The sequence below is a fragment of the Lemur catta genome, chromosome 10 (assembly GCF_020740605.2).
Source record: "Lemur catta isolate mLemCat1 chromosome 10, mLemCat1.pri, whole genome shotgun sequence".
NCBI classification, from domain to species: Eukaryota; Metazoa; Chordata; class Mammalia; order Primates; family Lemuridae; genus Lemur; species Lemur catta.
This window is the reverse complement of record NC_059137.1, coordinates 30,250,393-30,263,893: the sequence shown is the minus strand read 5'-3', so window position 1 is coordinate 30,263,893 and position 13,501 is coordinate 30,250,393. Positions and strand designations below refer to the sequence as shown.

General features: G+C 35.9%; 1 protein-coding gene across 1 annotated transcript in view; it reads right to left on the bottom strand.

Annotated features, from left to right (window-relative positions):
• Window positions 1-13,501, bottom strand: part of GRIN3A (glutamate ionotropic receptor NMDA type subunit 3A) — a 147,944-nt gene that overhangs the window by 95,398 nt on the left and 39,045 nt on the right. Inside the window, exon 2 of the mRNA XM_045562169.1 lies at window positions 8,518-9,122. Within this exon, the coding sequence (XP_045418125.1) occupies window positions 8,518-9,122 (605 nt within the window). The remainder of the gene's footprint in view (window positions 1-8,517; window positions 9,123-13,501) is intronic.

The window sequence follows — 13,501 nt, the reverse complement described above, 5'->3', positions numbered from 1 at the left end:
TACACTTTATCATTTGTCACAAGCTCACACTTATATAGTTTTTTTTCCTGCTTTTTTCATTGAAGAGCCCCAAAAAATTCTCTCTTGGGATAGTACTTTAGAAATCTTACACCTAATTCTGAGATTTCACAACCTCCACAGACCTCCAGATGTCTGAATTATTATTTATATTTCCTCTTGGTATTTTAATTCATATATGTGAGATTTCTTAATGTTTCAGGGTTTTTCCCTAAACTTCCTTATTTCTTAAGTTATTCTCATTTTATATCTCTTCCTCTGGCTCTAGATTATTTCCCCTCCCTCCAGTATTCTTAGCATTTTCTGGTGTGTGGGTTAATGTACAGTTAACTCATTATTCCTTTAATATTCTTGCTCTTATTTTATTTTTCTGAATTTTCTCTTCTCCCTTATCCCCCCTCCCTGTCCTTTTTTTTCTATTGGTGGACTTTGTGTAAAGGAAATGTCAGTATTCTGTCTTGTTAGTAAGAAGTCTTTTCTTAAATAGGCTCTTGATCATCTTCACTTAATTTAACTATTTTTTTTTATTGCCTCTCCAGCTCCCCTCCCTCTGCCCTCTGAAATCCATCTATTTACTTCCCTTTGGGTTTTTTTGTTTGTTTGTTTGATATCTCTTTTAGCATCTCCCCCTTTTCTTACAGCCCTGGAGGACCTTTCTTTACTCATATGGCCAGTTATTACCGGCTCAGCTTCACTTTGTGGCTTGTTTCACAGAAGCAGAGCCCTGTAGTATCTGCCTTCCTTTTGTGATAACATGGATCTGGCCATTTTAGCCACAGAGCTTACTTATGGTCCAATTCTGTCTGACTTTGTTCCCTATACATGGGGCAGCCCTCCAAATTAAACATGACATGTAGATGATTTCTTGAGCTGTATGTAAAATGACTCCTTGGCTGTCCTCTCTAATCCTCCTTAGTACACTGAAGTGTATTTGGCAGTTGATTAACCTCATCTTTGACTTTTTAGACTATAAGATACTCAAAGGCATGGATTTTTGATAAACTCTACATTTGGACAGCAGTATGTTCCACAGAGTTGCTGCTAGGAATGAACAAATCCTCCTTCCCCACTGCTCTGCTTCATAACACTGCAGGCTGTCAAGCTGAAAGAGACTTCAGTGTTCATCTAATCACCTATCACGCTGAGTCATCTTTGAATCTTAGGCACAACACAGTGCCTGGGCAGAGTAACTGCTCAGTAATATTTGTGGGCTAAATGCAATTAAACATATGTCTTCTGCTCAAATCAGACATGTATCTCTTAAGGAGCTCTTCATCACTTTGCCAGAAGAATGAGGCTCAATAAGCCAGGAAGCATTTGGATTTGCAATTTGCAGATTGTTTGAAGCATTAAAGTTCCAATACGTTTTTCCCTGAATAATGTATAGTATCAAAAATAGAAATTGTTATTATTATCATTGTAGAGACATGATTTCCCTGTGTCACCCAGGCTGGTTTTGAACTCCTGGCTTCAAGCGATCCTCCCACCTGGGCTTCCAGAAGTACTGGGATTATAGGTGTGAGCCACTGTGCCTAGCCAAAAATATAATAGAAGTGAGTTCAGTGGGAAACATTTCTGATGATAAGGAATTTAATAGGAATTGGAAATTGCTAAATTTTCATTCTCAGAGAAGAAGGCCCCACACACTGTAATCACTGATTATGTCATTTTTAAAACAACATACAAGGCTCATCTTTGAAAATAGATTTTTATCAGTTAATGCGCAACAGCAATTTAATAATATATTAAATATTTACACCTACATGTATATGAATCATTGGGGTCTATGTTTTGCCAATACCTGCAAAATTTAGTTACTTACAAGTAAAACTGTAGGATGGAAGGAAAACTCGTACCCTTCTTAACTTTCTTCTCAAGAGAAAAAAAATACTAATCTATGTGATTGGGTCATAATTTAATACACATTTGGTCTGCATTACTATTAGTGTGTGTGAGGGGGTCACTACATAAAGACAGGCACATGGACATACTACTCTTTTTTCCTGCTTCCATGTGTTGTGACTGGCAAGCTGGCACATTTTTCTCTGTTTTCTTCTCCCATGTGTTACACAACAGTCTTATCTGTTCCGTATGCCTATGTCCTTGTCCTTATCTTTTGCTCTTTGGTATGAACCTTGACTCTTCTCCACAGTTATGGTCTGTGCCCACCCCCTGAACTGCTCCTAGTCACTCTGCATAATATCACGACTTAATTCATCCTGATCTTTGGATCTGGCCCCGGCGCTAGCCAAGGTGCTGATGTCCCTTCCAATATTGCCTTGGCATCACCCTAGCCATTGGACATTACGCAGTATTTACCAGTCAAGCATCTACCTGAAAGGTTGCAGGGTATGGAGATTGCAGTGGTCCTGAGAGATAGATCTAGAATTCAGAGTAGAGCTGCAGTATTACCCTCTATAGCTTTATACCTTTTTGGCATATTTTAAAAATTAACAGTAGATGCATACAAAGTGAAAAAAGTGAACAAAGGATACAATTTCCTCTAAGGCAAATAAAAGCTTAGAAGCTCACCTAATTTGGAAAAATTCCACAGTTTGAAACCTGCTGGATCTTAGATTAAGTAAATTCAAGCCACATTCACCAAAATAGGGTCTTGAGGGAATACACATTTTCCAGGGAGCCTTCATGACTTAGTGAAAATTTCAGAGTCAACCTTGCATGACTTAGGTGGCCTGGAGGGATGGGTAAGTTCAAAGAATTTTGGCCAAATTAGTCTAGTGACAAGGGTTACTACTGGAAACATCTGGAGACACATATCTTAAATGTTGATCCCTGAGATGCATGACACCAAGGCATGTGTTTTCTAGAAGTATCAACTCCTCAGTAGTTCTAGCAGAGAAAATTAACCCAGGAGTAATAGCTGGGCATACTGGGCCACCCACAAGCAATGTGTTCTCCTTGGGACTCTAGGGAACCAGCATTAAGTAGCATCCAACCTCTTGCTTCCATGTTCAATGCAACTGCACTTCGTTTAAATACATGTTAAAACATACAGACTAACCAGTTTGGCTTGGTAGAGTTTCTTAGGGTAAGAATGCTTATATATGGGTAATCATGCCTGCTGATTTATATAACTTTTGTTTGAAAGAATAATAAATTACAAAGTAACAGGATCCCAATTAAGGAAGGTTTACATTAATTCCAAAAGAGCCCAGAATATGGATTTAGATGAACTGACTTAAATCTTCCCCCACAAGGTACTAGATGAATGATCTTAAAGCACACTACTTTGGCATACTAATTTTTTGAGAATAGATATCCTTATAGTTAAGGAAATTAAAGTTTATAGAGTTTAAATAATTTTGCTTTGGTCACAGTGCCACTAAATTATGGTGATGGTAGACAGGAATATCCAAAATTAGAATTATAGCATGCTGGCTCAAGTTTTTCTGGAACTCTTCTAATGTCCAGGGATGAACTGGGGACCATAATTAATTTATACCTTGGGTTGTTTGAATGGACATTTACTTTAATCTTTTTTCCTGAAGATTTCCTAGTGCCTCATGATACCTGGCACATTATAAGTTCTTAATGATATGTGCAGGATCAATAATTAAAACATTTATTAAATATTATTAATAAAAGGCCAGTGATTATTGGTATTGTTTGACCATGTAAGCATAAAGATGAACACAGCTTGGAGGAGGAGAAAGTCTCTAGCAGAGACTTCTGGGTCAACTGAGGGGAGCGCCTAAAAATGCCAGCAAGTGCCAGAGGATAATCACTGGTAGAATGGGTGTTGTCCCAATGAAGAATAATAGCCAAACAGCCAAGTCAAGAAAAACGGATAAAACTATGAATAATTAGATGGGTCTATCCTCTTCTGGTAGAAGAACAGAAGAAAGGGGGTTATAAGCTTCCTGAAAGCAAGGCTTCCTTGTCTTCTATTTTTTGTGTCTCCAGCCAAAAGCTTAACCTAATATTAGTAAACTTCAACACATATTTGTGAATGTATATATAAATTAATCACTGTCTACTTGATATAATTCTCCTGGGATACAGAAGAAAACTGCAGAAACTATTCAAAGAAAAAAGGCGGTATAATTCTACAGCCCACTTAGTAGCTAAAATAAACTATCAGGACTATGGTTAATTAGCCAAAAGATCAGGGACTTTTCAGAGCAAGAACAAGGTGTCTATCTGTGTCTAGACTCTTGGAATTCTTAAAATAAGGATAAATGCCCTTGACCAGACTATGACTAACTCAACCAGGGAGCTCTTTCTCTAGGAACAATGAATTCATTAGCATTTAGGGCCTTCAGACAAGCATGTGCAAATCCTAATCCTAGGAACAGCAGGTAGATCCTCAAAGTCCTATTCACTTTCACCAGATTTCGGTGTTTGGAATGCAGCAAGGGAGTAAATGTAGGCCAGGCTAAAATCAATTTTGAGAAATAAAAACAACTTATATTCTAATGGCTTTTAAAAATTACTTGCAAGGTTTTTATACTGTATTACTTTATTTGGTTAATTTGTTACAGGATTATGATTTTATAAATATGTCATGGCCAATGTTCTGCCATTCAGCTGACATCCTCTATGCATATAAAATGCAAACTCCTTAGCTTGGCATAAAAGCCTTGTATGGTATATTATCAACTTAATGACTTTTCCAGAATCATCTCAAATCCTCTTCATATGCATTTAGTGCTCCAACCGTGCTAAATTTCTCTTTCAGATCTTGATGAATTTGCATATACGATTTCCACTGCCTGTGAATTTGTTCCATACCTGAGAACCCCTATTCATTTATTGAGAGCCAACTCATGTTTTTCCTTCATTACCAAATTTCAAGAGTTAATTATTTCCTTCTCTCTGTATCTGAATATATCTATTCTTAAAAATCACATATCCCATTGTTTTATAACTATTTACTTACTTTTGACCTCATAAACTGGACTGTCAGCACCAAATGGGAGAATTCAAGTCTTCATTTTGTCTACCTCACCCTGGTTCAACACATGGTCATTGGCTGGATAAAATCACCCATGCATATGTACTTAGGGAGGTGTTACCAAAATAATATACCATCTATAATTGCTCAAACAATTAACATTTAATAAAACAACTTGTAAACAAATTGCTTACACTATAAACTTGGTCCCCAAATGATTTTTTTCTACATTTAGTTATGATGGACATTTACTCTGGCATGTGGGGACCTAGCAAGAATAAAAGCTCTTATCCCTGTAATTATATCCATGTAGTCTGCCATGAGAAATGATTTTTGTAGTCTAAAAGCCGAGCTGAAAATGCCATGTTTTTGGTGATTTCATTAACATTTTAAGATGTTAACAATTCTGTCTGCACAAACTGAAAATGACTGTGTGAGGAATGAAAGCTTGCATAACTCTGACACCCCACTATTCATGGCTCATTATCTTACTGACTTTCATTATGCAGTGAGGAAGTGGGGTCAGCCTTACAAAATTTAGGAACAATTAAGGAAATTACTGTATGCAGATGTGACTTATGGACTGAGAATAACTAACTTTCTAAAAGACTGCATTAAACAAAATAAATAAAGATGATGAAAAATCCACAGATGTTTTATGGCTTAAGGCAGCTTTTCAGTTATTCATTATAAAGACTCCTTCCAGGGCTTTGCCTACTTCCCTTGACCCTTTCCTGAACACTTTCAAACTCCCTCTTTGCCTGTATCCCTCAGGAGTTTCAGAAGTCCTAGGCATATTTGCTGGGTATAGTGGCTCATGCCTGTAATTCTAGCACTTTGGGAGGTCAAGGCAGGAGGATAGCTTGAGTCCAGGAGTTTGAGATCAGCATAGGAAACATAGGGAGACATTGTCTCTATAAAAAAATAAGAAATATTAGCCAGGTATTGTGTTACACAGCTGTAGTCCCAGCTATTAGGGAGGCTGATGCAGGAGGAGCACTTGAGCCCAGAAGTTCGAGGCTGCAGTGAGCTATAATCCTGCCACTGTACTCCAATCTGGTAGACAGAGCAAGACCCTGACAATAACAATAATAATAAGTCCTAGGCATATTTTCTGAAGTTCTTTGAGTTCATTTCAAATGTAGCCATAGGGGCGAAAATATTGTCATTGACCCTTATTGTGAATTACTGCTGGGCTCCAAACCTCACACTCTTCTTTTACAACCTTCCAAGTTTATGGAATAAACAGCCATGAGGGCAGAGGTTATCTACCTTTTTAATATCCCACCAAAAAAAAAAAAAAAAAAAGGAGGAGATAGAGGTGGAGGAAGGAAAGGAAGATAAGATAAAAACCAGCCAGTAAGTATCTAGGTAAGTTTAAGTTTAAAAAAATAGCATGTTTTTAATTTAGATAATATTTATCTACCAACCACCCATTTTCTTCTATAGCAACAGATGATGGAGGATGTAAATATAATACAAAGTTGCTTTTCCTTCTTTCTATGTCAATTTCAATAAATATCTAATAAGTGTTTGCTATATGATAGGCATTGGACTAGGCTGAATAATAGTGTTTCCACTTAATAGAATTTATATTCTAGCTTAAAAGTCAGACAAATTGGCAAATAATGATGATGGAATGGGCTAAGCACCACCATATAATTTTATGTACAAAATGTCATGGGACCCTTGTGGAAGGAGGCACATAATTTTAATATAAATTACATTTTCAGGAGCCAGAAAGATCAGTTTGATCTTGATAAAATGAGACCCTAAAGTACATACAACCGAAGTCAACAAATATTCCTCTCTGTAGTTTCTAAACATTTTTAGGATCCAAACAGAATCATTTTTCTTGTGCCCTCCATTTTACATGAGACAGAAAGATGCTAAATAACTCAATGTAGTTTTCATAAGTGGTTTTTCCTGTCTGCTGTTTATGACTGTCCTTCCAAAATAATGACTATTTGAAATTATAAATCAAAGCTTTGCTTAAATGTTTGTTGTGAAGGAGACTGTTTCCTATCTGAGATAAAACCCTGAGCCTCAGTTGCATGGTAGCACACAAACAGTGGATTAAATCTGGCTAGTGGCTGTGAAATAAAATATGTCTAGACTTTAATCTTGTGAAAATTCAGATACAATATGGGAAAAATGGAAAGTTCAAATGATTATAGAACATCTCATTTTATTCTTAATAGATTTCTAATAAAGAAATTTGATTATTAACAACATTCTTTAAGGAATTTATAGATTGCTCTTGGTCTTTAACTCTGTCCACGTGTATGGCATTTAGCATGTTGCCTTTTACATAGTAGGTGTTTGATCCATATATGTAGAATTAAATGTTAAATGTAAAATTCTTAGGATCTCCTAAATTTTTATCAAATATCCATGTCTTTGTTTTTAAAGGTAAGACACTATGAGGTTGCCTTGTCTTCCTCAATATAGTCAGACATCATTGTTCCAAGAGGACTAAAAATGGGGCCTAGTCTACAGGTAAAGCTTCATCTTTGTAATAGCAATAATCCTCTAACTTGGCCTCTCTGACCTAAGGTGGGCCTTTTTCAGGAGAAAATTTAAGCCCCTATAAAATATCCTTTAAGGGTATTTCTTTTTTTCCAAGGATCATGAAAACCATTTCCATATGATGGGTTATTCTTTATTTTAAATGGGCATTTTCATACTAGCTTCTGAATCAGACTGAAGTACTGGAGCAGAAAGGTATTTAATTTAAAATATACATACATAATTATATAGAAAATAAAACATAATGTGTAAATATAATAACAAGCTTGTGAAACTCTTAGTTCTACTCACCTATTGTATCTGTCCATCCATTGGTCCATCTATCTATTATCTGTCTGTCTATAATGATTCAATGGGTAATAGGATCTACTCTTATACCCATTTTACACATAGGAAACTAAGGCTCAGAGAAGTTAAGTAACTTGATTAAGTTGCATGAGTAGTAAGTGGCAGAGCTGAACACCAAGCTCAGAGAGTCTTGCTCCAGAGTCTATGCCTTTAACCACTACTCTTTTAGCTTCAAGGTCTGGGAGGAGAAAGAAAAGTTCATTTCTTGCTTGACTATTTTTTCTCTATAGATTGAGAGAGATTTGTTCAAGTCTGTTGATACGGAAAGCAGTAGGCCAGGAAAGAAATATTTTTGTGCATCTATTATGAGCCAAACATGGTATTAGATACTTTTTGTGTATAATTTCATGGTATCTTTATTATACTACATAAAGGTATTTAATATTACCCTATTTTACTGATTAGAAAATGGAGCTTAGAGCTTTTAAATAACTTTCCAGGCACACAGCAGGTAGTGAGGGGCTAAGTCAAGCTTTAAAAGCATAATTGAGTGCTCTGCCTATACCATGCACTTAAAAGTCTATAGATCAAATTACAGATAACAGACCATGAGACACTAGCCTTGTATAACCAGAAATCCTTTAAGAAATAATATTAGAGGTTAAAGCTACTCAGAGTTAAGATTTCTGCAAAGGGAATAGATACATAAAGTTTACTTCCTGTCACAGCCCTATGAATGGGGATATAACCCAAGCTTTGTATCCTACCTTGATAAATATTGTCCTGAAGTGAGATTTGTAGTTTCCACCTCCATGCAATTCATCGTGCTGGGAATGAGAGCAAGTTCTGGCTGGATCATGGTGGCTGTGGCTACAGCTCTTGCAACCAGCTCCATAGCATCTTGTACGTAGTATTCAAAGATAGACTGTGTTGTTTTTCCATGAGCAATGAGCCCTAAGGGCAGACCTTCTGTCCTTAGTTCCTCCACATTCTGGGAATCTCCCAGCACCCAACGAAGTTCAGAGGGTGTTACCCCAAACTGGGTAGTAATTTTGAAAATCCGCCGGATACTTTCCATGTCGCAGCCAAACATCACCATTGTGGGTGTGCTGTTTTTCAAACTCTCAAGCTGGACCTGCAGGAAGCTCAAGAGGTCCTCAGTGGAGGAGAGGTTAGCAGTGATGTTGATGATAGACCCAAGGTGGAATTTGGAATTGTTCTGGGTAAGGAGGAGGAAGTCAGTGATGTTCCAGTCTTCCTGGCACAGCAATAAGCTAAAATTGTACCAGTTGTTCATGGTCAGGATTGAGACAGTGACATCAGCATCAGAACTTAATGAATTCTCTAAACTCAGTTGTAGGTGAAGGGGATTCTGTATTTAAAGATATGAAAAAGAAGAATTAGAAAGCATTGGCCAAAGACAATATATAACGTAGGATACATACTTCCTTTCTTATAAGGCTTAACTCTTTATTTTTCTTTGTGATATCCAAATACCTCTGGGATAAAATTTCTATACTTTGGAAAACTATGCTTCCTGTCTAATGGAGCTATTGATTCCCTACAGTTGATTTCCTAATAATTTTTGCTAAGAGTATGAGAAGACACATGGTTCTTGGTGTAAGTATCAGGGGTGACACAGTCATACATTTGATCAGGTTTGTCTACTTCCTGATAGACAGTTTCCTTTATGCATCCCATTTCTTAGTATCGCTTTTAACAACTCATTTGTTAAACTTTCCTCTCAGGTGAAATAATTAAAAGAAATTCCTTTTGCTTTCTTTAAAAATTAACAGCAGAGAAATCTTAACACAGTGCAGGTGCTTGTATGAGGGTGGTATGGAAGATGGCTGCATCACAGTTTCCTAAACTTCTGACCCCTTGAAAGGCACTGTTAATATATATAGAATAATTAGCAATCTAAATATCAAAATTAAGTGTAAAGTCCAATGTTAAAGGCTTGATTACATTCTGTATCTGCTGAGCCTGGATTCTTGCTGTGGAAAGTGAAATGTGTGCCACTTAACACTTATGTAACTTCCATCACAATTTCATCTACTTATGGAACTCACCAACTCAACAGAGGAAGAGTTTCTTATTTGAAAAGTTGCAAATTGTTAATAATATAGTTGAAGTGGAAATACTCTTCCAATGAATAAATTTTTTAATTGTTGCTCCCAAGGGGAGACATTTGGCATATTTATCATTTAATGCTGGTATCTTGAGAATGTTTATAGCACAATGCCTCATATGTGTTAGGTACACAATAAATATTGGTCGAATTGAACTCAATATATTTTTATTGGGAACTATGGGGCTATTTTTGAGAGCTTGCCAACATTCAAATCAATAATATGCATTGAGAAATGAAGAGGGCTTTCTTGGTAAAATTTTAAGCCCTTGTATTATTAAATGAAAAAAGTGTGGACTGTCCTTACCCATCAAAAAAATTTGTAACAAGAAATAGGATTTGAGCTGAATTTTGAACTCTTTGAAGGATTTAAAGGACTTTAATATGTGTAGAATTAAAAAATGAGGATTCCAAGGAGGTTTCCAGGAGGAAAACTATGACTGCAGGTTGGAAATGAGAGCACTCTGGGTGGTAGGCAGGTTGGAGTCTTAAAATTTATTCTGAGAATTTGTCTTTTGTTCTTCCAAATTCTGCTTTTGAGCAAAGCTTGTAATGATAAAAACAGAGCTTTGGAAGGCTCATTTATGGGAAGCATTCAACAGGGAGGGGGAGAAAAGCCCTCCAGGTTCATGATTAGATGCTCAGTGTTTGAACTGGAAGCCAGTGTTGGTAATAGTAGGGAGGATGATGAGAAAAGTTCTTGTAAAATTAAAAAGAATTTAGTGACAATATAAGATGTGAGAAGCAAAAGAGAGAAAGATGTCAAAACCCAGGAGATAGTCTTCTGTAGTAGCTTCTGGTTTCTAGGCTTCAGATACCAGGCAGGACCTTGAGGTGAGAGGAATGGAAGCTTCACTTCCTCACTCCTCCTTTTGATTTATATAAATTGCTCCAGAGAGTTCTTTCTGTCTTTCTCTTTCAGCTTTCTTCTTTTCTTTCTTTCTTTTTTTTTAAATTTCCTCCCCTGTCTTAACCCTCTTCCAGAAGCAAAGAGCTATGGAAGGCAAGCTCTATATTTAGCTGGCAGGAACAAATTATTCCCAACTGTTTTCTTGGCTTCAGCTCCCTATTCTGTTGCCAGTTTTCTTTCTAAAACACAAATATAACAATATTATTCTCCTGCACCATAACCTCTAAATCACCCATAGGACAAATTTCAAAATCAATAGTATGGCTTAGGAGGCAGGGATGAGATTGTTCTCCCCTTGCTTAATAAGAAGTTAAATTAGTTAATCATAGTGAGCATTTAGCACCAGACAGAGAAACAAATGCATTTGGCGTGAGAGAGACAGGAGAGTGAAGTGAAGACCCCTCACCCCAATCAATGGGCAATGATTAATTCATATAATTACATTCATCCCTACAAACAAGCCTGCTGAGAAATTCCAGATGTTGAAGTTAATCTTTTCACAGACTTAAGAGATACAATTCTTCAAACAAATATTTATTAAGTAATAGTTTAGAAGCATCTAATGACATATTATTTATCTAGTGGCCTTAGATGCAGTGTCTTCCAGTTTCTCCCTTTATAATGACAAAGGCATACTCACAAATACATAAAGACTTCTAACACTAAAATTCAAGCCTGATGGTACAATTTTTCTTAAAATCTGAGGCAAAAATTAGACTTATTGAGCCAAATTGAGAATCAAAATATGTGTCTTACATATGATTTGCTGTTTGCAAAAGAGCAGACCCATGGCCTAAAAGAAGGTATAAAGATTTAAAAAATAATTTCCACATTGTCTCCTAAATCAGAGATCTAGTGACAGAAAACTCAAGAAGCAGGAAGCCTCTGTCTCCCATGCAGATAGAGTGAGAATTTGTCTTTTGTTCTTCCAAATTCAGCTTTTGAACAAGGCTTGTAATGATAAAAACAGAACTTTGGAAGGGTCACTTGCGGGAAGCATTCAGCAGGGAAGGGGAGAAAAGCCCTTCAGGGTCATGGTTAGATGCTAGTGTTTGAACTGGAAGCTAGTATTGGTAATAGTAGGGAGGGTGATGAGAAGAGATTTTTTTAAATTAAAAAGAATTTAGGGATAAGATAAGATGTGAGAGGCAAAAGAGAGAAAGATGTCAAAACCCAGGAGATAATATCCTGTAGGTAGCTTCTGGCTTCTCTTAAGTACACTCAGTTTATATATTTTAAAATCAACAGGTTCAGAAGAGGAAGGTGGAGGGAGAGAAAATATAAATTTAAGTATACTGACAATTATCATTCCTCTAAATGAGTGTATTGTTATATTAACATATGGTGTATTATATATGTTATGTACTATAATATGTACATATTACACATATTGCATACACAAAATGATATATGTTAAATCAAATAGGTAATTTAGAAGATTTTCAAATGTAATTTTCCTACACTTTGAATTGAATCTTCATTTCTGTTGAAGATGACATTCTACTCCACTATATTGATTTTTTGGGTTTTATTTCATCACAATTTGCTTCTACATTACTTTAGAGGCTGAAATTCCCAAAAGTAGAGGGCATGAAGTCTGGATGGGGGATGTCTATGCTGCCTTGCACTCATGGAGTGAAATCCTGAGTCAAGTGCAGAGCTGGAGAGGGAGATCAATCACCAGGAATTTGGTTCAAAGTGTCAGAGGATCATTCAGTGGTGTGGGGGAAGATTGGTTAACCTGCTATGGGTCAGAGTGTATTTATAACTAGTAAAATATTAAAGTTCCACATAAAGAAAAATCAGGCAAGAATGGTAAAAAAAATTGGAAAAAGAAAAGTGCTAGGCTTTGCTTTAGAGAATATTAGATCACATTGAAAATGTAATTTTTATAAAGCAATAATAATTAAAATAGGGAAGTACTAACAAGCTAAATAAATAAATAGAACAAAAGTATTAATATACATTAAAAATCAGAAAGAAATATGGAAGAAAATATGAGATTAGGATTTGAGAAGATAACAGCTAAATTCCTAATTATATCATGTATTAAGAATAAATTCCAGACCATTTTAGAATTAAAAATGTGGTATTAAATCATTGAAAGATAGAACAAATACAATGATAAAAAGAAATTACAATGATGAAAAGATTAAGCTAAATATCACAACACACCTTATTTCTAGCTTTGAATACCTATCATAAATAAAAAAATAAAGGAACATGAAAAACAGCATATGTGCTGTTTGGCAGGCAAAGGGTTAATGTTCCCAAAATATAAAGAATATCTACTAGTCAATAAGGAAATAGAATTCTTCACTGAACACTCTCATTCAATCTAGAAAAATAATTTTAATCTCCTACTGTGAGCCATGTCTTCTGCAAGTTATTTCCACTGGACAAATAAACACTTCATATAACTATAAATTATAAAAATTACTGTAAATGAAACCAATAAGGTGTGGGAAGACTAGGAGAGGGAGGAGAGCATCCTAGGAAATATTCATTTGGTAATTATGATTAGTAGGAGTAGGCAAATGCAAGTATTTGTACTGTACAAGCACTCTCTGATTGGGGCTTTAGGAAAAAATGAGATGTATTTGAAAACAATTGATCACTACATAGGTAAACAGATGTAATGATTCATAAAAACATACACATTTAACTAAAAATGTGGTCTCATTTGACCATTCTTCTTTTATCAGGTATT